Here is an 18,443-nt window from a genome sequence, read left to right on the forward strand (position 1 = left end):
CGAAACGGCAAAAAAACACAGATTTTTTAAAGTCTTTCTTAAAATTTAAAGGGAATATGCAGAGTTTAAAAATGTTAAAACTAAGTATTTTCATCCCCTACATGTTCCAGCCATGAGCTTAATATAGAAGCTGCAGTTACAAGTATGACCTGAGGGGGCAGTAGTAAGTGTAAAATGGTCAACTTGCATCTAGCCCCTTTAAGAAAATATATATATATATTTTTTATTAATTAAAACAAATGTTTCCCAAAATTTTCTACGTGTTTTTCCGACTGTATCCCCCTTTTTCCTCACTTTCTTTTCTTTAACCTCTTACCACCCGCCTAAACCAAATGCATTCTGTCCTCTTTGGCTATAGGTCTGTGTAACACCTCATTTGAAAGCTAAGACCCACAAAACTGATCTTTTTCCTTGTGTTGTTGCTGTGTCTTTCTTTTTTCCATTTTTGTCACTTTTATGTTGAATATTTGTTGAATTTTTGTTGAATTTTTGTTGAATTTTTGTCGAATTTCTGTCATTTTTTCGTTTCATTTTTGTTGAATTTTTGTTGAATTTTTGTCACATTTTTGTTGATTTTTAGTCGAATTTTTGTCATTTTTTTGTAGAATTTTTGTCACTCTTTTGTTGCGTTTACGTCCTTGTTTTCTTCTCATTTTTTGTGGCTATTTTGGTGCTTTTTTCCCAAGAAGCTTTTAGATTAGGGTAAAGCCAAACTGGAGAAAATGGGCTCCGTTCAGGTGGGAGTTAAGAGGTTAAAATGTCAATGACCAACAGCATCAAAACTTGACTATGCAGATTTTATATTTATTTTCGGCATCTGTTTTCGAGACTCACATTTTATTGACGCCAGACTGGTGGTGTTTAACGGTGTCCAGCCCTAGTAGCGATACTTGGTTAACCTCTTAACTCCCACCTGAACGGATCCCATTTTCTCCAGTTTGGCTTTACCCTAATCAAAAAGCTTCTTGGGAAAAAAGCACCAAAACAGCCACAAAAAATGAGAAGAAAACATGGATGTAAACGCAAAAAAAAATGACAAAAATTCAACAAAAAAATGACACAAATTTAACAAAAAAGTGACAAAAATTCAACAAAAAAGTGACAAAAATTCAACAAAAATGTGACAAAAATTCAACAAAAATGTGACAAAAATTCAACAAAAATGTGACAAAAATTCAACAAAAATGTGACAAAAATTCAACAAAAATGTGAAAAAAATGGAAAAAAAGAAAAAACATACAAAAGGTGACAAAACACAGCAACAACACAAGGAAAAAGATCAGTTTTGTGGGTCTTAGCTTTCAAATGAGGTGTTACACAGGCCTATATAATGGCCAAAGAGGACAGAATACATTAGTTTAGGCGGGTGGGAAGAGGTTAATTAAGAGGAGTCTGTAAAGTGTGGAGTCTTATGGAGCGACTAAAGTGCTGATGTTGTTAAAGAGTGGAATAAAAACTAAAGATTAGTCCCTTTGTCTGCACCTGCCTGTGTATATTCCTCCCGTCTTTAGCCACTGCCGTCTCCCCAGAGGAAATGACCATATTTGGATTACAGCTCTGAGAAGTCGATGTTGCACGATATTTCAAAGCGATTGAAACGATCTTCTACTGCCGCCTCACGATCTCCACCGACTCCAACATGCGCCTCTTCTCCTCCCAGATCTGCCGCTCCATCTCCTCCTCCGTGAACCCTCCTCCTTCGCCTTCGCCTCCTCCGCCTTCTCCCTCTCCGTCGTCCCGGACGTACTCCACGGGCAGCGGCGTGTACAGCTGCGGCGCCCTCTGCTGGTGGCTGTGGGCGTCTGCGTGCGGGACGATCACGTGGTTCTGCTGGGCGATGTGGTGCAGCGGCTGCAGAGGCTGGATGTGCTGATGGTGGAGCTGGTGGTGGAGCTGATGGTGGTGGTGGTGGTGGCCGTGGGGGCAGTGAGAGGGCGGGGTCTGCGTGAACTTGTCGTTGGGGCTCGACTGAGGCCAGTTCTTTGAGGTTTTCAGATGCTTCTTGTTAGTCACGAACCATTCCTGCGGGAAAAACAGACGCACAGCTAAAGCTCAGCACCACAGTCCTTTGTTTGCCCCATATTGACCCTTTAACTGGTGACGTCATCAGTGACATCATCTGGAGGCAGGAAATGATCAAGAGAAATAAGATTTAACTCAAACTAGCGATTATAAGTGTAAGTGTCTTGTTGTGGCTTAACCTCTTAACTCCCACCTGAACATGTTTTCTCCAGTTCTCCAAATTCTCCAACAAAGTGACAAAAATGACAAAAACTGACAAAAGAGCAGCAAAAAATGACAATAATCCAGCAAAAAAGTGAGAAAAATCCAGCAAAAAATGTGACAAAACAGCAGCAAAAAATGACAATCATCCAGCAAAAAACATAAAAAATCCAGCAAAAAAGAGACAAAATCCAGCAAAAAAGTGACAAAAATCCAGCAAAGAAATGACAAAAATCCAGCAAAAAAATGACAAAAATCCAGCAAAAAAGTGACAAAAATCCAGCAAAAAAGTGACAAAAATCCAGCAAAAAAGAGACAAAAATCCAGCAAAAAAAGTGACAAAAATCCAGCAAAAAAGAGACAAAAATCCAGCAAAAAAGTGACAAAAATCCAGCAAAAAAAGTGACAAAAATCCAGCAAAAAAGTGACAAAAATCCAGCAAAAGAAAGACAAAAATCCAGCAAAAAAGTGACAAAAATCCAGCAAAAAAGTGACAAAAATCCAGCAAAAAAGTGACAAAAATCCAGCAAAAGAAAGACAAAAATCCAGCAAAAAAGTGACAAAAATCCAGCAAAAAAGTGACAAAAATCCAGCAAAAAAGTGACAAAAATCCAGCAAAAAAGTGACAAAAATCCAGCAAAAGAAAGACAAAAATCCAGCAAAAAAGTGACAAAAATCCAGCAAAAAAGTGACAAAAATCCAGCAAAAAAGTGACAAAAATCCAGCAAAAAAGAGACAAAAATCCAGCAAAAAAGAGACAAAAATCCAGCAAAAAAGAGACAAAAATCCAGCAAATGTATTTCCCTTATGTGTTTTTGTCACTTTTTTATGGCACTTTTGTTACCTTTGCTGCTGTTCTGTCACATTTTTTTGCTGGACAGAACAGCAGCAAAGGTAACAAAAGTGCCATAAAAAAGTGACAAAAACACATAAGGGAAATAAAAAGTGAGGACAATGGCAAAGAGGAGAGAATGCTTTTGGTTTTGGTGGGTGGTAAGAGGTTAAGAGTGAGGGACGGATGGAGCGTGAGATGGACAGACGGATCGGTGCGGCGTCAGCAGTGATGCGGTCGCTGTATCGGTCTGTCGTGGTGAAGAGGGAGCTGAGTCGGGGCAAAGCTCTGGATTTACCGATCGATCTACTTTCCCGCCCTCACCTATGGGCATGAGATTTGGGTAATGCCCGAAAGGACGAGATCGTGGATACAGCTCGGAGCTCGGAGTAGAGTCGCTGCTCCTTCACGTCGAAAGGAGGAGCTGAGGTGGCTCATGTCCTACTGGAAGAGCCAGGACACGCTGGTGGGACGATGGGCCCGATCGCGTGTGTCAAAACACAGACTATAGTGTGTTTAGAGCTAAGGAGGAGCCACTTTGTGATCTCGCCACTCCAGACTTAGCGCTTTTAACCCCTTAACTCCCACTTGAACCGAGCACATTTTCTCCAGTTTGGCTTTACCCCAATCGAAAAGCTTCTGGAAAAACAGCTGTGAAAAAGCAACAAAACTGAGACGAAAACAATGATGGAAATGTGACAAAAAAGGGAGAAAACATTGACGAATAAATGACAAAAACATGACAAAAATGTGACAAAATGTGACAAAATGTGAAAAATAATGACCAAAATTTGTTTAAAAATTTATAAAAATGGTTAAAAAAAATGACAAAAAATTGATACAAATTTGACAAAAAAATGACAAAAATTTGACAAAAAAATTGATTAAAAAAAATGACAAAAAAGTTACAAAAATGAGTTGAATACCCAACAAAAAAATGCTGGAAAAAAAATCTGATGACGTGAGGAAAAAGATCCTCTCGGTTCAGGCGGGAGTTAAGAGGTTAAGGGAGAAGTTCTGGGGTGGAGACTCGCTTTATCCTCCAACCAGATCGACTCTGTGGTCGGGAGAGGGGTGTGGTGGGAGTGGGGGGTGAACATGTGCATTTGTCTGGATCTGGCCCTTAGTCTCCGGCCTGGTGTCGTCTCGGGGCCCCCCCAGAACAGCTGGAGGAGGTGCTTGGATCTGCTGAGACGCTGCCTCCGCAACCCGCCCCCGGATAAAGCGGAAGAAAATGGATGGATGTAAATGGGTTTTTCTTTGGGCGCTTTGGGTCTGGATAAAGAATCTAATCCGGCACCAGAACCTAAAGCAGATGTTTCACTTCCTGCACCTACTCAAACCACCAGCAAATATATCGACTAAACATTATATCAAAATGTTCATTACTTCATTACCTGTTCGTGAACCGAGTTGATGTGATACTTGACTCCGCTCTCCGAGTTGAACTCTTTGTTGCAGATGAGGCAGCGATATTTCCCCGCCGCGAAATCCCCCTGAAAGCACCACGACAGTTAGCATTAGCGCTGCCGTTAGCCTGGTGAAACCTGGTGATAGCACAGTCAGGAGCAGAATGAAGACCTTGGTGCAGAGTCCCAGGTGAGCCTTGAGCCCGGACACGCTGGTGTAGGTGCAGCCACAGCCCTGGAAACACAGCGGACGGTCTGTGAGGCTCTACACACGTGTCCTCAAACACGTATGACCCTCGTGGACATGTCATACCTGGTTGGGACACTTGACTTTCCGGTAAACCTTCATCTCGCTCCTCCACTTCTTCAGGACGTCCTGGCTGAAGGACGGCAGCCCGGGGCGAGTGTACTGCAGCTGTGAGGGCGGCGAAGACCAGTCACTTCATTACATTCACTCAAGAACATTATTTTACTCATTATTTTAGACGCTCAAATACTAAAGATGAAATACACACATTACTTTCCATCACAGTGGTCTTTAGGAAGCTCCAGGATCAATTGTTTGGAAGGTTTTCACTGATAACGGATCCTCTCACCAGAAAACCTTCCAAACAATTGATCCTGGAGCTTCCTAAAGACTGTGATGGAAAGCAAAGACGCCATGTTGACCACTCATACAGACGCTGGGTCACTACAAGATCAAATACAAACAAATATCAACTTTTTTTTATTGTTAAAAGTTGCATAATGCAGCTTTAACCTCTTAACTCCCGCCTGAACAGAAAGGATCTTTTTCCTCACGTCATCTGATTTTTTTCCCATCATTTTTTTGTTGGGTATTCAACTCATTTATCTAACTTTTTTTTGTCATTTTTTGTCACATTTTAGTCATTTTTTGTCACATTAAAAAAAAAAAAAAACAGCAATTTTTATCAATTTTTTGTTACATTTTGGTCATTTTTGGTCAATTTTTTTGGTCACATTTTTAAAAAAATATCATACATTTTTTATCATTTTTTTGTCATTTTTGGTCAATTTTTTTGTAATTTTTTTTGTAATTTTTGTCACATTTAAAAAAAACAAATCATCAATTTTTTTTATCAAATTTGTCATTTTTTTGTTGCATTTTGGTAATTTTTTGTCACATTTTTGTCATATTTGTCATCAATTTTTCGTCACTTTTTTGTCAATTTTCTGTAATTTTTTTGTCACATTTTGTCACATTAAAAAAAAAAATCAATTTTTTATCAATTTTTTGTAATTTTTGGTCAAATGTTTTGTAATTTTTTTTGTAATTTTTGTCACATTTAAAAAAAAACAAATCATGAATTTTTTATCAAATTTGTCATTTTTTGGTCACATTTTTGTCTTATTTGTCATAAATTTTTCGTCACTTTTTTGTCACATTCCCATCATTGTTTTCGTCTCAGTTTTGTTGCTATTTTCACAGTTTTTTTCCAGAAGCTTTTGGATTGGGGTAAAGCCAAACTGGAGAAAATGTGCTCAGTTCAGGTGGGAGTTAAGGGGTTAAGGAACAAAAGAGTCAAGTGGACGACCCAGAAAAATGTCTCCAGCTCTGAGCCGGAGGATCCTGGACGAAAATGAAGCCGTTCCTGGAGCCGCCTGTGAGAAGCTCGGCCTCTGCAGCTCAACAACACGACTAAAATCCAAACCTTTGCATCAGGGCAAAGTCATGGCAGAGCCAAAACCTGACAGGAAATTTCAGTTTATTTGTTATTTTCACTAAAAGATGAACTCAAACATTTTCTATCTCTTTCGCTTTTCTTCTTGTTGCAGACTGAAGATCAAACCATGAGCAATGTGATTTTTTTAAACTTTTGATCAGGACTGTATAATTCCAGTTTCAACACAATTTAAAGGGGGGTATTATGCAAAATCAACTTTTTCAAGCTTTACATCATGTTATTCTGTCATTCCCTCATTAAAACATGCCTGAAGTGTTGCCTTTGCACATTCACGTATTTTTGAGTAATCTGTAAAAACTCTGATGGCGGCCATTTTAGGGATAGGTTTGCCTGAGTCCTCCTAGGAACGCCCCCACCTCCTGGAGACGCCTCCGAGCTTTCATCACCAGCCGAGTAACCAACCACTGCTCCTCAGCAGAACCCCCTCCCCACTGATGCCACAGACAGCGTGTGGAGGGGGCGTGTCTAAAGGCTCAGAGGTTCTTAAAGAGACAGAGGCCTATTTCAAGACATTCACTACAGCCATTTTGAGAGAGACATTTTATACAAGGCAGTTATTCTAATTTACTGCATTTACAGACCAACAGAAGGTTTGTCATCATTGTAGTGTGATATAGACTGGTGCTGTGTGACTGAAAAAAGCATTATACCCCCGCTTTAATGCTTTTTAATGAAATTTAAGGCATTAATTTTGGCGCTTTTTCCTTACATGTTGATTTATGTATTTTCTCAAATTGTGTCAAATTATTTCCCTGCAAAAGCCGGGTTACTGTGATATCTTTACTTGTGAAGAGAACAGTCTGTGTTTCTCTCGCTTTAGTCGTTAAAGTGGTTTTCCTGCCTCCTGGTGTTGGGCTGGACTCCCTCACCTTGTGGTCCTCGGGGACGAGGTCAGACGTGAACTTCCTCTTGCCCCAGTCTTTGGGCAGCTCGATCTGAGCGATCTGTGCGAGCTGGAGGCTGGCGGCCTGAGCCGACGCCCTCTTGGCCCGGCCGCAGGAGGCCGGCTCTGGGGAGAGGTCGTCCAGAGGCTGGGTGTGCGGCTCCGCGCTCTCCGGGGCCTGGACGCACAAACACAGGAGCAGAACCTTTCAGAGACACAGTCCTGACGATGATAAAACAAGCAGCTTCTGCCGCCGCACTGACCGGCGCGTGCTCGTTGCGGATGTGATACTCCAGTCCGGCCTTGGACTTGTAGTTCTTTCCGCAGTGGGAGCAGCTCAGCATCAGGTTCTGCAGCTCGTCCTGGGCCTTCCCACACGTCCTGATGTGGTAGAAGTATCCCATGACGCTGGTGAAGCCGGCCGTGCAGCCCTGACACAGGAAAAACATTATATAATAAAACAACACATAAAAGGAAAAAAACTATTTCAAAACAGATGCAGGTCAGTTTAAATGCTGCCTGATCAGAGCAGCATTAACCTCTTAACTCCCACCTGAACTGAGAGCATTTTCTCCAGTTCAGCTTTACCCAAATCCTGTAGGCCAGTGTAACGCCTCATTTGAAAGCTAAGACCTACAAAACTCATCTAAATGGATCTTTTTCCTCACGTCATCAGATTTTTTTTCCATCATTTTTTGGGGGTATTGAACTCATTTTTGTAACTTTTTTCTTTATTTTTTTTTCACTTTTTGTCATTTTTTTGTCAATTTTTTGTCAATTTTTTGTCCTTTTTGTCAAAGTTTTCTCACTTTTTTGTCACTATTTTTTTCTTTTTTGCTTTATTATTGTCATTTTTTGCTGTTTTTTGGTCATTTCTTTGCTGGATTTTTGTCACTTTTTTCTTGATTTTTGTCACTTTTTAGCGTTTTTTTTGTTGCGTTTACATTCTCATTTTCTTCTTCTTGTTTTTTGCCTCTGTTTTGAAGAAGCTTTTAGATTTGGAGAATTTGGAGAAAACATGTTCAGGTGGGAGTTAAGGGGTTTAACATTAGAAAAGCTTTTAAAGTAACTGAATGTGTTTTTTGGGGGGTTGATACATTTAGTAACAGTTATTTCAGAGTTTACAGGAGAAACAAGTTAAGTTCAGTGCTTTTTAACCTCTTACCACCCGCCCAAACCAAATCCATTCTCTCCTCTTTGTCGCCATTGTCGTCACTTAATATTACCCTTTTGTGTTTTGTCACTTTTTTATTACTTTTTTGCTGCTCTTTTGTCACTTTTTTGCTAGATTTTTGTCATTTTTCTGCTGTTTTTTGTCTTTTTTTTGCTTGATTTTTGTCTTTTTTTTGCTTGATTTTTGTCACTTTTTCTGGATTTTTGTCTTTTTTTTTTTTTGCTTGATTATTTGTCATTTTTTTACTTTTTTGCTAGATTTTTGTCCTTTTTTTGGTCATTGTTTTTGCTTGATTTTTGTCATTTTTTGCTGGGTTTTTTTTTCAACTCAAACCAAAAAGAAAAATAAACCAGACACATTAAACTCCTTTTCATTTTAGCAGTGCAGTTCATTACCTCTCTGGAGCACTTCAACCGGCCCAGTCTCTTCAGGATCTTCTTCAGTTCCTCTTTCGTGGCTCGATGGTCCAAGTCGTTGGCGTCTGACGAAGGCTGAGCGGCACAAACACAAGCGTTAACACGTTTATAAAGCGTCTGAGGTGCAAAGCGAAGCCGAGGCTCTGACCAGGAGGCTGTGGTCGGCCATGATGTGGTACTTCATCCCCGTGTTGGTCTTCAGCTGTTTGCCGCAGTGAGGACACGTATACGGCTCCTACAAACACAACACTGTTCTTATTATACTTACATTTCAGATACAGAAATGTAAGTTCACACAGTGGGATAAACCACAGCAGAATCAGCGTCGATGCTAAGGGAGAAGACACAGACCTCTGTTCAGGATCTCCACACTGAAAGTCTCACCGCTTTGCAGTTGTCCATGTGCTTCTTCAGCCCCTCCACAGTTTTCCTGCACACACTTTTACACCTGGGACACGTGACTCGGCCTTTCGCCTCGATCTGCAGCTGCCACTGCTCCTCCTGACTCCCCGGAGCGTAGACCGGGGGCTCCTTCTTCCCCGGGGCGGGCGGAGGCTTTGGCTTCGGGCTGGACTGAAGTCCCGAAGGACCAGCTACGGCTTCATCAGGACCTGAAACAATGAAACAACATCACTACTTAATCTAGACTCAAGCTAAATGTAACATGGGCCTCCCCTGTGTAAGGCAGGGCGACATGGACCAAAGGTCACATCCCGATATATTTAGGTTGAATATCGATATACGATATATCCCGATATTTTGTCCACAAAGTGAGAGCAAGGAATGAAATGTTAAGTCAAAGCCAAATACGAGCACCGTAAATGCTCTAATATAGGCCGGGGCCTTTATTTACTCAAGGGCATCTGGGACCAGGCCTTTATTGGAACCAGGCCACAATTAGAGACAGGCCTTTATTTCTATTTGAGCAAAACGGACGACCAGGAAAATGAAGAAAAACAAGATTTGTGTCCATTTGCACCTAAAATATTAGGTTCATTTATTAATGAACATTTCAAACCCTCTCCCAGCGGCTGGAACATTGACGCCTTTTATGTTGTCGGGACAACAGGAAGTGTTTCGTTGCTGTTAGCGGAGCTTTGACATCAGTGTCGCTGCAGGTTTCTGTTTCGTTTTTACCGTGGACCGGATTATTTGTTGTTATCTTGTGTAAAAGGCGAGTTTAGACGGAGCGTTTGTGTTTGTGATCGATCATGAGACTGACCCGAGAGAAGACGAGACGCTCGCGCTGATGGGAGGAGTTATTTTGAGGCGTGGGACTGACCTGCACACGGAGCAGCTGGACGTGCTTTGAAGACGCGATGGTGACTTTATTAAAACCCTGGAGGGTCACACAACATTTGTTGTTTGCCCTGTTTCCAAATATCGTCACAGGAGGTTTGAAAAGTGGCTAAATCTGTGTCAAAGTTACGCTCGGATCAGCTCCTCTGCAGCGTCTCCATCGGCCCGGGTTCCCGTTTGTTACTTCCTGCACGAGAGTTTTCATTTACACCAGTATGAGACTAATTCCTAACATGGGGAATATTTCTACCGCTATAGTTTCTAATAAAAGCCCCGGCCTGTTTTAGAGACCGGCTTTAATTTGCCTCCGCCAGCCGCGAACCAGGCGTCTGTCAGAGACCCGGCCCCTGTTAGAGACCCGGCCTCTGTCAGAGACCCGGCCTCTGTCAGAGACCCGGCCGAGCCTGACTGAGATCCTCGTAATAGCTGCGGAGAATGACTCGCTCTGAGACCAGCCTTCAGTGACCGGCTAATAACCCACAGAAAATAGTCCCGTAGTCTGGCATATTTAGTGAGTTTAGTAAATGAAAAAAACATCTATTATGAATGTTACGTTTGTGGGACCCTGGTATAAGCGGATTAAACAACTCGGAGCCACATTAGACGTTATAATGCAGGAGCAACTCCACTGTGTCGTGCATTATAACCGTCTAATGCACGACTCCTCGTTGTTTAATCCTTACTTATAAAATATTTCTTTCTCATTTAAAAACGTATGGATATATCGCCCGACCCCTGGGCTGCCCTTTGTCACCGGCTCTGTTCATTACCTTTATGGACAGCGCAGTCAGGGGTCGAAGTTAATGATCCAGAACAATGGGCCGCTTTACCATTAGATTATAAACAGAACCTTCTCCACAACTACCACAAAAGACTCCATTGATACTAAAGTGGGAAATACACAGGACGGGGGGTGTAAACTTTGGATCAGGTTCACTTTGGTACTTTCTTTTGTCACTCTGTTGAAAAATGGTCACAAAATGGGCAAGGATTCTGCCCGGGTATGTAAAACTGATTTGGCCAATGCCTCACCTGTGTCAGTAACGATGACCGCCCTCTGGCCGTTGCTGATGACGGGCGGTCGGCTGCTCCACTGCTGCTCCCGCCATCGCTCCTCTCTCTCCGGGCTCTGGCTCCACACTCGCTCCTCGGGGTCGTCCTGAAGCTCCTCGGCGTCGTCCTGAAGCTCCTCGGGGTCGTCCTGAAGCTCCTCCTCCTCCTCCTCCTCCTCGTCCTCGTCCTCCTCGATCGGCGGGGCACCGCTCGGCCCCGGCTGGGCTTCGTAATCCGCTCCGAATCCCGGTCTGCCCCCGTCTGCTGAAGTGATTGGTTTTCAGAAAACTCTTGCCTGGTTTCAAACACAACACCACGTCTGTACCTGCGTCTCTGTTGGAGCTCCAGTTCTGGATCTTGCGAGCGCCCCAGGCCTCTCTGGGGGGCGCCCAGGGGTCGGCGCTCCGCTCCGGGGGACAGTTCCAGCCCGGGTCCTGGTGCTGCCCCGGGGACGGACCGAGGACCAGCGGAGGAGGGGGCGGGACCAGGAAGCCGGGAGCCGCACCGTTGGACATCACGGGGAAGTCCATTAAAGGGACTCTCTGTATGTGCTCAAACCTGCTCAGAACAGATTCAAACAGAAGTCCTGCGGTGTTTACCAGAGCGGGTTTGTCCTCGTTTAGTAAGAAGGAAGTCGTACCGTTTTGATCCGTTCATCTGACTCAAAGAAGCATCATCCTAGTGAAGACAGAACAGATCATTAATGCTCATTGTTCAGAAAGTGAGGTGGATCCTGCAGGTTTGCATTTCAGGTTTCTATAGCAGAAACCGCTCCAGGCCGTTATGAAAGTGACCGACAGGAGGCGCTGTGGGCCGACACTCAGGCGGTTAATGCAGAGTGAGAACTGCTTCCTGCTTTTCAGCAAGTTTCCTTTGTTAACCTCTTACCACCCGCCTAAACCGAATGCCTTCTGTCCTCTTTGGCTATAGGCCAGTGTAACACCTCATTTGAAAGCTAAGACCCACAAAACTGATCTTTTTCCTCGCGTTGTTGCTGTGTTGTGTCACCTTTTTATGTTTTTTTTTGGTCACATTTTTGTTGAATTTTTGTCACTTTTTGGTTGGGAACCTCTGACCACCAGGGAAGACGTTCTCCAAATTCTCCAAATCTAAAAGCTTCTTCAAAACAGCGACAAAAAAGAGAAACAAAATGAGAACAAAAACAAAAAAGCGCTATAAAGTGACCAAAAAAGTGCCAAAATGACAAAAACTCAACAAAAAAGTGACAAAAATCCAACAAAAAAAAGACAAAAATCCAACAAAAAAATGACATAAATCCAACAAAAAAAAGACAAAAATCCAGCAGAAAAAGTGACAAAAGAGCAGCAAAAAAGTAATAAAAAAGTGACAAAGACACATAATGGGAAATAAAAAGTGACGACAATGGCAAAGAGGAGGGAATGCATTTGGTTTTGGCGGGTGGTAAGAGGTTAAGTGAGTGGAGCAGTGACCCCCCTCCCTCACCTGACTTTCCATGGCATTTAGAACACCATTTTTCCATTTAGAACTAAGCTCACAGTGCAGACATTTGTTTCCCCGCAACCCTTGAACGCCTCATCCTCCGGTGCTGCTTTGCTTTGTGATCGTGAGGAGGAAACAGACCTGATATTGGATTATTTAACAAACGTTTCAGGAGGATTTCAGCTGCATCAGAGCCGGTCGGTCAGATGTTTGTAAACTTCTGTCATAATGCTAAACTGTTAGCCGCTAACTGCCGCTAACATGGCGTGTGTGTTAGGGGGTGTGCTGTGAGGTGAGGGAGGTGCGGCGCCCACTGTGAGCGAGTGTGCTGCACATTGACCGGCAAAACAGGATCGCTTACAGCAGCTTTAACCTCTTACCACCCGCCAAAAGGAAATGCATTCCATCCTCTTTGCCATTGTCGTCACTTTTTATTTCCCCTTTGTGTTTTTGTCACTTTTTTAATTACTTTTTTGCTGCTCTTAAGTCACTTTTTTCTGGATTTTTGTCTTTTTCTGCTGGATTTTTGTCTTTTTTCTGCTGGATTTTTGTAATTTTTTGTTGGATTTTTGTCACTTTTTTGCTGGATTTTTGTCTTTTTTCTGCTGGATTTTTGTCACTTTTTTGCTGGATTTTTGTCTTTTTCTTTGCTGGATTTTTGTCTTTTTTCTGCTGGATTTTTGTCTTTTTTGCTGGATTTTTGTCATTTTTTTGTTGGATTTTTGTCATTTTTCTGCTGGATTTTTTTCTTTTTTCTGCTGGATTTTTGTCTTTTTTTCTGCTGGATTTTTGTAATTTTTTTGTTGGATTTTTGTCACTTTTTTTGCTGGATTTTTGTCACTTTTTTGTTGGATTTTTGTAATTTTTTTGCTGGATTTTTGTCACTTTTTTGTTGGATTTTTGTCACTTTTTGCTGGATTTTTGTCACTTTTTTGTTGGATTTTTGTCACTTTTTTGTTGGATTTTTGTAATTTTTTTGCTGGATTTTTGTCACTTTTTTGTTGGATTTTTGTCACTTTTTTGCTGGATTTTTGTCACTTTTTTTGTTGGATTTTTGTCACTTTTTTGTTGGATTTTTGTCACTTTTTTTGTTGGATTTTTGTCATTTTTTTGTTGGATTTTTGTCATTTTTCTGCTGGATTTTTTTCTTTTTTCTGCTGGATTTTTGTCTTTTTTTCTGCTGGATTTTTGTAATTTTTTTGTTGGATTTTTGTCACTTTTTTGCTGGATTTTTGTCACTTTTTTGTTGGATTTTTGTCACTTTTTTGTTGGATTTTTGTAATTTTTCGGCTGGATTTTTGTCACTTTTTTGCTGGATTTTTGTCACTTTTTTGTTGGATTTTTGTCACTTTTTTGTTGGATTTTTGTCACTTTTTGCTGGATTTTTGTCACTTTTTTGTTGGATTTTTGTCACTTTTTTGTTGGATTTTTGTAATTTTTTTGCTGGATTTTTGTCACTTTTTTGTTGGATTTTTGTCACTTTTTTGCTGGATTTTTATAATTTTTTGTTGGATTTTTGTCACTTTTTTGCTGGATTTTTGTCTTTTCTGCTGGATTTTTGTCACTTTTTTGCTGGATTTTTGTCTTTTTCTTTGCTGGATTTTTGTCTTTTTCTTTGCTGGATTTTTGTCTTTTTTCTGCTGGATTTTTGTCTTTTTTTCTGGATTTTTGTCATTTTTTTGTTGGATTTTTGTCTTTTTTTCTGCTGGATTTTTGTCATTTTTTTGTTGGATTTTTGTCACTTTTTTGCTGGATTTTTATCACTTTTTGCTGGATTTTTGTCACTTTTTTGTTGGATTTTTGTAATTTTTTTGCTGGATTTTTGTCACTTTTTTGTTGGATTTTTGTCACTTTTTTGCTGGATTTTTGTCACTTTTTTTGTTGGATTTTTGTCACTTTTTTGTTGGATTTTTGTCACTTTTTTTGTTGGATTTTTGTCATTTTTTTGTTGGATTTTTGTCGTTTTTCTGCTGGATTTTTTTCTTTTTTCTGCTGGATTTTTGTCTTTTTTTCTGCTGGATTTTTGTAATTTTTTTGTTGGATTTTTGTCATTTTTCTGCTGGATTTTTTTCTTTTTTCTGCTGGATTTTTGTCTTTTTTTCTGCTGGATTTTTGTAATTTTTTTGTTGGATTTTTGTCACTTTTTTGTTGGATTTTTGTCACTTTTTTGTTGGATTTTTGTAATTTTTCGGCTGGATTTTTGTCACTTTTTTGTTGGATTTTTGTCACTTTTTTGTTGGATTTTTGTAATTTTTTTGCTGGATTTTTGTCACTTTTTTGTTGGATTTTTGTCACTTTTTGCTGGATTTTTGTCACTTTTTTGTTGGATTTTTGTCACTTTTTGCTGGATTTTTGTCACTTTTTTGTTGGATTTTTGTCACTTTTTGCTGGATTTTTGTCACTTTTTTGTTGGATTTTTGTCACTTTTTTGTTGGATTTTTGTCACTTTTTTTGTTGGATTTTTGTCACTTTTTTGTTGGATTTTTGTCATTTTTCTGCTGAATGTTTGTAATTTTCTGCTGGATTTTTGTAATTTTTTGCTGGATTTTTGTAATTTTTCTGCTGGATTTTTGTCATTTTTTTGCTGGATTTTTTTCTTTTTTCTGCTGGATTTTTGTCTTTTTTTCTGCTGGATTTTTGTAATTTTTTTGTTGGATTTTTGTCACTTTTTTGCTGGATTTTTGTCACTTTTTTGTTGGATTTTTGTCACTTTTTTGTTGGATTTTTGTAATTTTTCGGCTGGATTTTTGTCACTTTTTTGTTGGATTTTTGTCACTTTTTTGTTGGATTTTTGTAATTTTTTTGCTGGATTTTTGTCACTTTTTTGTTGGATTTTTGTCACTTTTTGCTGGATTTTTGTCACTTTTTTGTTGGATTTTTGTCACTTTTTGCTGGATTTTTGTCACTTTTTTGTTGGATTTTTGTCACTTTTTGCTGGATTTTTGTCACTTTTTTGTTGGATTTTTGTCACTTTTTTGTTGGATTTTTGTCACTTTTTTTGCTGGATTTTTGTCACTTTTTTTGTTGGATTTTTGTCACTTTTTTGTTGGATTTTTGTCATTTTTCTGCTGAATGTTTGTAATTTTCTGCTGGATTTTTGTAATTTTTTGCTGGATTTTTGTAATTTTTCTGCTGGATTTTTGTCATTTTTTTGCTGCTCTTTTGTCACTTTTTTGTTGAGTTTTGGTCATTTTGGCACTTTTTTGTTTTTTGTTTTTGTTGTCCTCATCTTCTCGTTTTTTGTCGCTGTTTTGAAGAAGCTTTCAGATTTGGAGGATTTGGAGAACAGGAGAAAACATGTTCAGGTGGGACTTAAGTGGTTAAAAGTCATTCTTATACTCATCAGTTACTTCTACACAAAAGTAACTACAAAAAAACTTTAAAAAAAAGCACTCATTCAGCAGTTGTTATCCCCAAAACTTCATCTGTCTTTGTTCCATTTACCTTCAATTCACAGACTCTTTGTGGCTCTTGAACGACTGCAGAAGAAACACAGGTGGTTTTGCCGAAACTGCACAATCATTATTGTGTTTAAATGTGTTTTATGAGGACATGTTTTACCTGGACACTGGATACTTTTCTTCTTCATTGGCAGATACGAAGGCGACACGTCCATCCTCACGAACACGGTTTAAAACTCACTGAAAACACAAGAGTAAAGTTCACTGAAATCTTGTGGAAAAATATGGCTTGATGTATCATGAGATTTGCAGCAATAATAAAATACTGCAGTTATTCACATTAACCTCTTAACTCCCGCCTGAACCGAGAGGATCTTTTTCCTCACGTCATCAGATTTTTATTTTTTTTTACATCATTTTTTGTTGGGTATTCAACTCATTTTTGTAACTTTTTGTCATTTTTTCGTAAATTTTTTATCACATTTTTGTCATTTTTTGGTCATATTTTTATCACATTTTCAATCAATCAATCAAAGTTTATTTATAAAGCACTTTACAGCAACACCAGGAGGACCAAAGTGCTTCACAGAAAGAAAAAACACATTTTTGTAAATTTTTGGTCACATTTTGTCACATTTTTGTCATTTTTTAGTCATTTTTTTGCAATTTTTTGACAAATTTTTGTGATTTTTTTGTCACATTTTTGTCACATTTTGTTACATTTCTGTCATTTTTTTGGTCACATTTTTGTAATTTTTTCGTCAATTTCTTGTGACATTTTTGCCACTTTTTCATCAATTTCTCTCACTTTTTTGTCACATTTCCATCATTGATTTCGTCTCAGTTTTGTTGATATTTTCACAGCTTTTTTCCAGAAGCTTTTGGATTGGGGTAAAGCCAAACTGGAGAAAATGTGCTCGGTTCAGGTGGGAGTTAAGGGGTTAAAACACTTGGAGACCTCTAGTGATGCTTTTCAGGCATTAATGAATGATGAATGAACAATGAAGGCTTGTTTTGAATATTAAAATATCTTCATTTTTCCAAGAGAAATGGTGAGAGTTTTTGGCCTTTTATCTGTTGTTATTTCAGCAGGAGATTCAGATAAAGTTCTGTTTTTTGCTGTTTGTCTATGGGACTCTCAACGGTTTGGACTTGGAAGAAGCTTATTATAGTGTGTGACGTCAGACTGAACATCTTACCCCTCCACTCCAGTTTGGCTTTACTCAAATCTAAAAGCTTCTTTAAAATAAAAATCATAGGATAGAGGATGAAAACGCATAAAAACATTGTGACAACAAAGATACGATCACTTTTGGAGGTCTTAGCTTTCAAATGAGGCGTTTCAGTGTTGCTCTCCAGTTGATAAGCTTTTAGATTTGGGTAAAGCCGAACTGGAGAAAATGCTCTCAGGTAAGAGGTTGTTTAAAGAGGGGGGGTTCTGCTTTTTTCAGTCACATAGCACCAGTCTATATCACACTACAATGATGACAAACCTTCTGTTGGTCTGTAAATGCAGTAAATTAGAATAACTGCCTTGTATAAAATGTCTCTCTCAAAATGTCTGTAGTGAATGTCTTGAAATAGGCCTCTGTCTCTTTAAGAACCTCTGAGCCTTTCCGACACGCCCCCTCCACACGCTGTCTGTGGCATCAGTGGGGAGGGGGTTCTGCTGAGGAGCAGTGGTTGGTTACTCGGCTGGTGACGAAAGCTCGGAGGCGTCTCCAGGAGGTGGGGGCGTTCCTAGGAGGACTCAGGCAAACCTATCCCTAAAATGGCCGCCATCAGAGTTTTTACAGATTACTCAAAAATACGTGAATGTGCCAAGGCAACACTTCAGGCATGTTTTTAATGAGGGAGTGACATAATAACATGATGGAAAGCTTGAAAAAGTGAGGGTAATAATAAAATATTACATAATAAACATTTGAGTAAAAATAGAGATGTACAGATGATAAATACTGAGCCGTAAATGTACTGTTTATTGTCACTAACTCCTGAACATCGTCATTATCCTGACAGACCATTTACTGTTAGTAGTTGTGATATTACACAGTAGTAATAATAAGTACTGCGCTACTAAATGATAAACAACATGCTAACAAAACGCTGTATTAGCATAACGAGGTTAAATAAAGACTTTAAAAGCTAAAACGCTGCGATTCTTCGGTGTTGAGTTTGTTTTTGGCGCTGCAGTCACAGCTTTAGCCTCGATGCTACTTCACTGACCGTCCCCCCGGAGCCCGGACCTCCATCAGGGCCTCTCCGCCGAACCTCCCCCCGGACAGAGCCCTCTGTCCCGGGCTGGACACAGGCTGAGGCCCGAGGCACCGGAGCGCGGATCCGCACAGAGAGTGTCCGGGAACAGGGGCTTCAGAGCGGGGAAAGAGGAGCAGAGGTTCATCCAGGGAGGACCGGAGGACCACGGAGGAGCTGAGGGAACGAAAACAACGAGGCGGGAGGCGTGACTGGCGCTGCTGCCGCCTGTCGGGCCGGGTGTGCAACTGCAGCCGCGTGGACACCGCCCACAGCCGGGGCAAAGGCTTATGCATAAATGGAGGAATAAGATGAACATTTTTAAGACGTATC

The 18,443-nt window shown here is 40.2% G+C and overlaps 1 protein-coding gene across 1 annotated transcript; it reads right to left on the reverse strand.

The window, feature by feature from the left end:
- Positions 1 to 1,570: 1,570 nt before the first annotated feature.
- Positions 1,571 to 18,241, reverse strand: znf512 (zinc finger protein 512). Its single transcript, XM_079572352.1, has 16 exons — positions 18,084 to 18,241; positions 16,018 to 16,097; positions 15,901 to 15,935; positions 11,636 to 11,673; positions 11,321 to 11,553; positions 11,128 to 11,256; positions 10,975 to 11,085; positions 9,028 to 9,254; positions 8,792 to 8,878; positions 8,623 to 8,718; positions 7,317 to 7,484; positions 7,040 to 7,231; positions 4,778 to 4,879; positions 4,637 to 4,699; positions 4,453 to 4,551; positions 1,571 to 2,022 (listed from the first exon to the last, which is right to left on the reverse strand). The coding sequence occupies exons 2-16, from the start codon at positions 16,070 to 16,072 to the stop codon at positions 1,606 to 1,608; spliced, it is 2,052 nt and encodes a 683-aa protein (XP_079428478.1). The 5' UTR covers positions 16,073 to 16,097; positions 18,084 to 18,241; the 3' UTR covers positions 1,571 to 1,605.
- Between the last annotated feature and the right edge of the window lie 202 nt (positions 18,242 to 18,443).

The sequence above is a fragment of the Gobius niger genome, assembly GCF_951799975.1.
Source record: "Gobius niger genome assembly, chromosome: 15".
Lineage (NCBI taxonomy): Eukaryota > Metazoa > Chordata > Actinopteri > Gobiiformes > Gobiidae > Gobius > Gobius niger.

Coding starts and splice junctions, on each gene's coding strand:
- znf512 (XM_079572352.1), bottom strand. CDS start 16,072: ATGGACGTGTCGCCTTCGTATCTGCCAATGAAGAAGAAAAGTATCCAG. Junction 11,554..11,635: donor CAGATGAACGGATCAAAACG/GTACGACTTCCT, acceptor TGTTCTGAGCAG/GTTTGAGCACATACAGAGAG. Junction 4,700..4,777: donor AAGTCAAGTGTCCCAACCAG/GTATGACATGTC, acceptor CTGTGTTTCCAG/GGCTGTGGCTGCACCTACAC.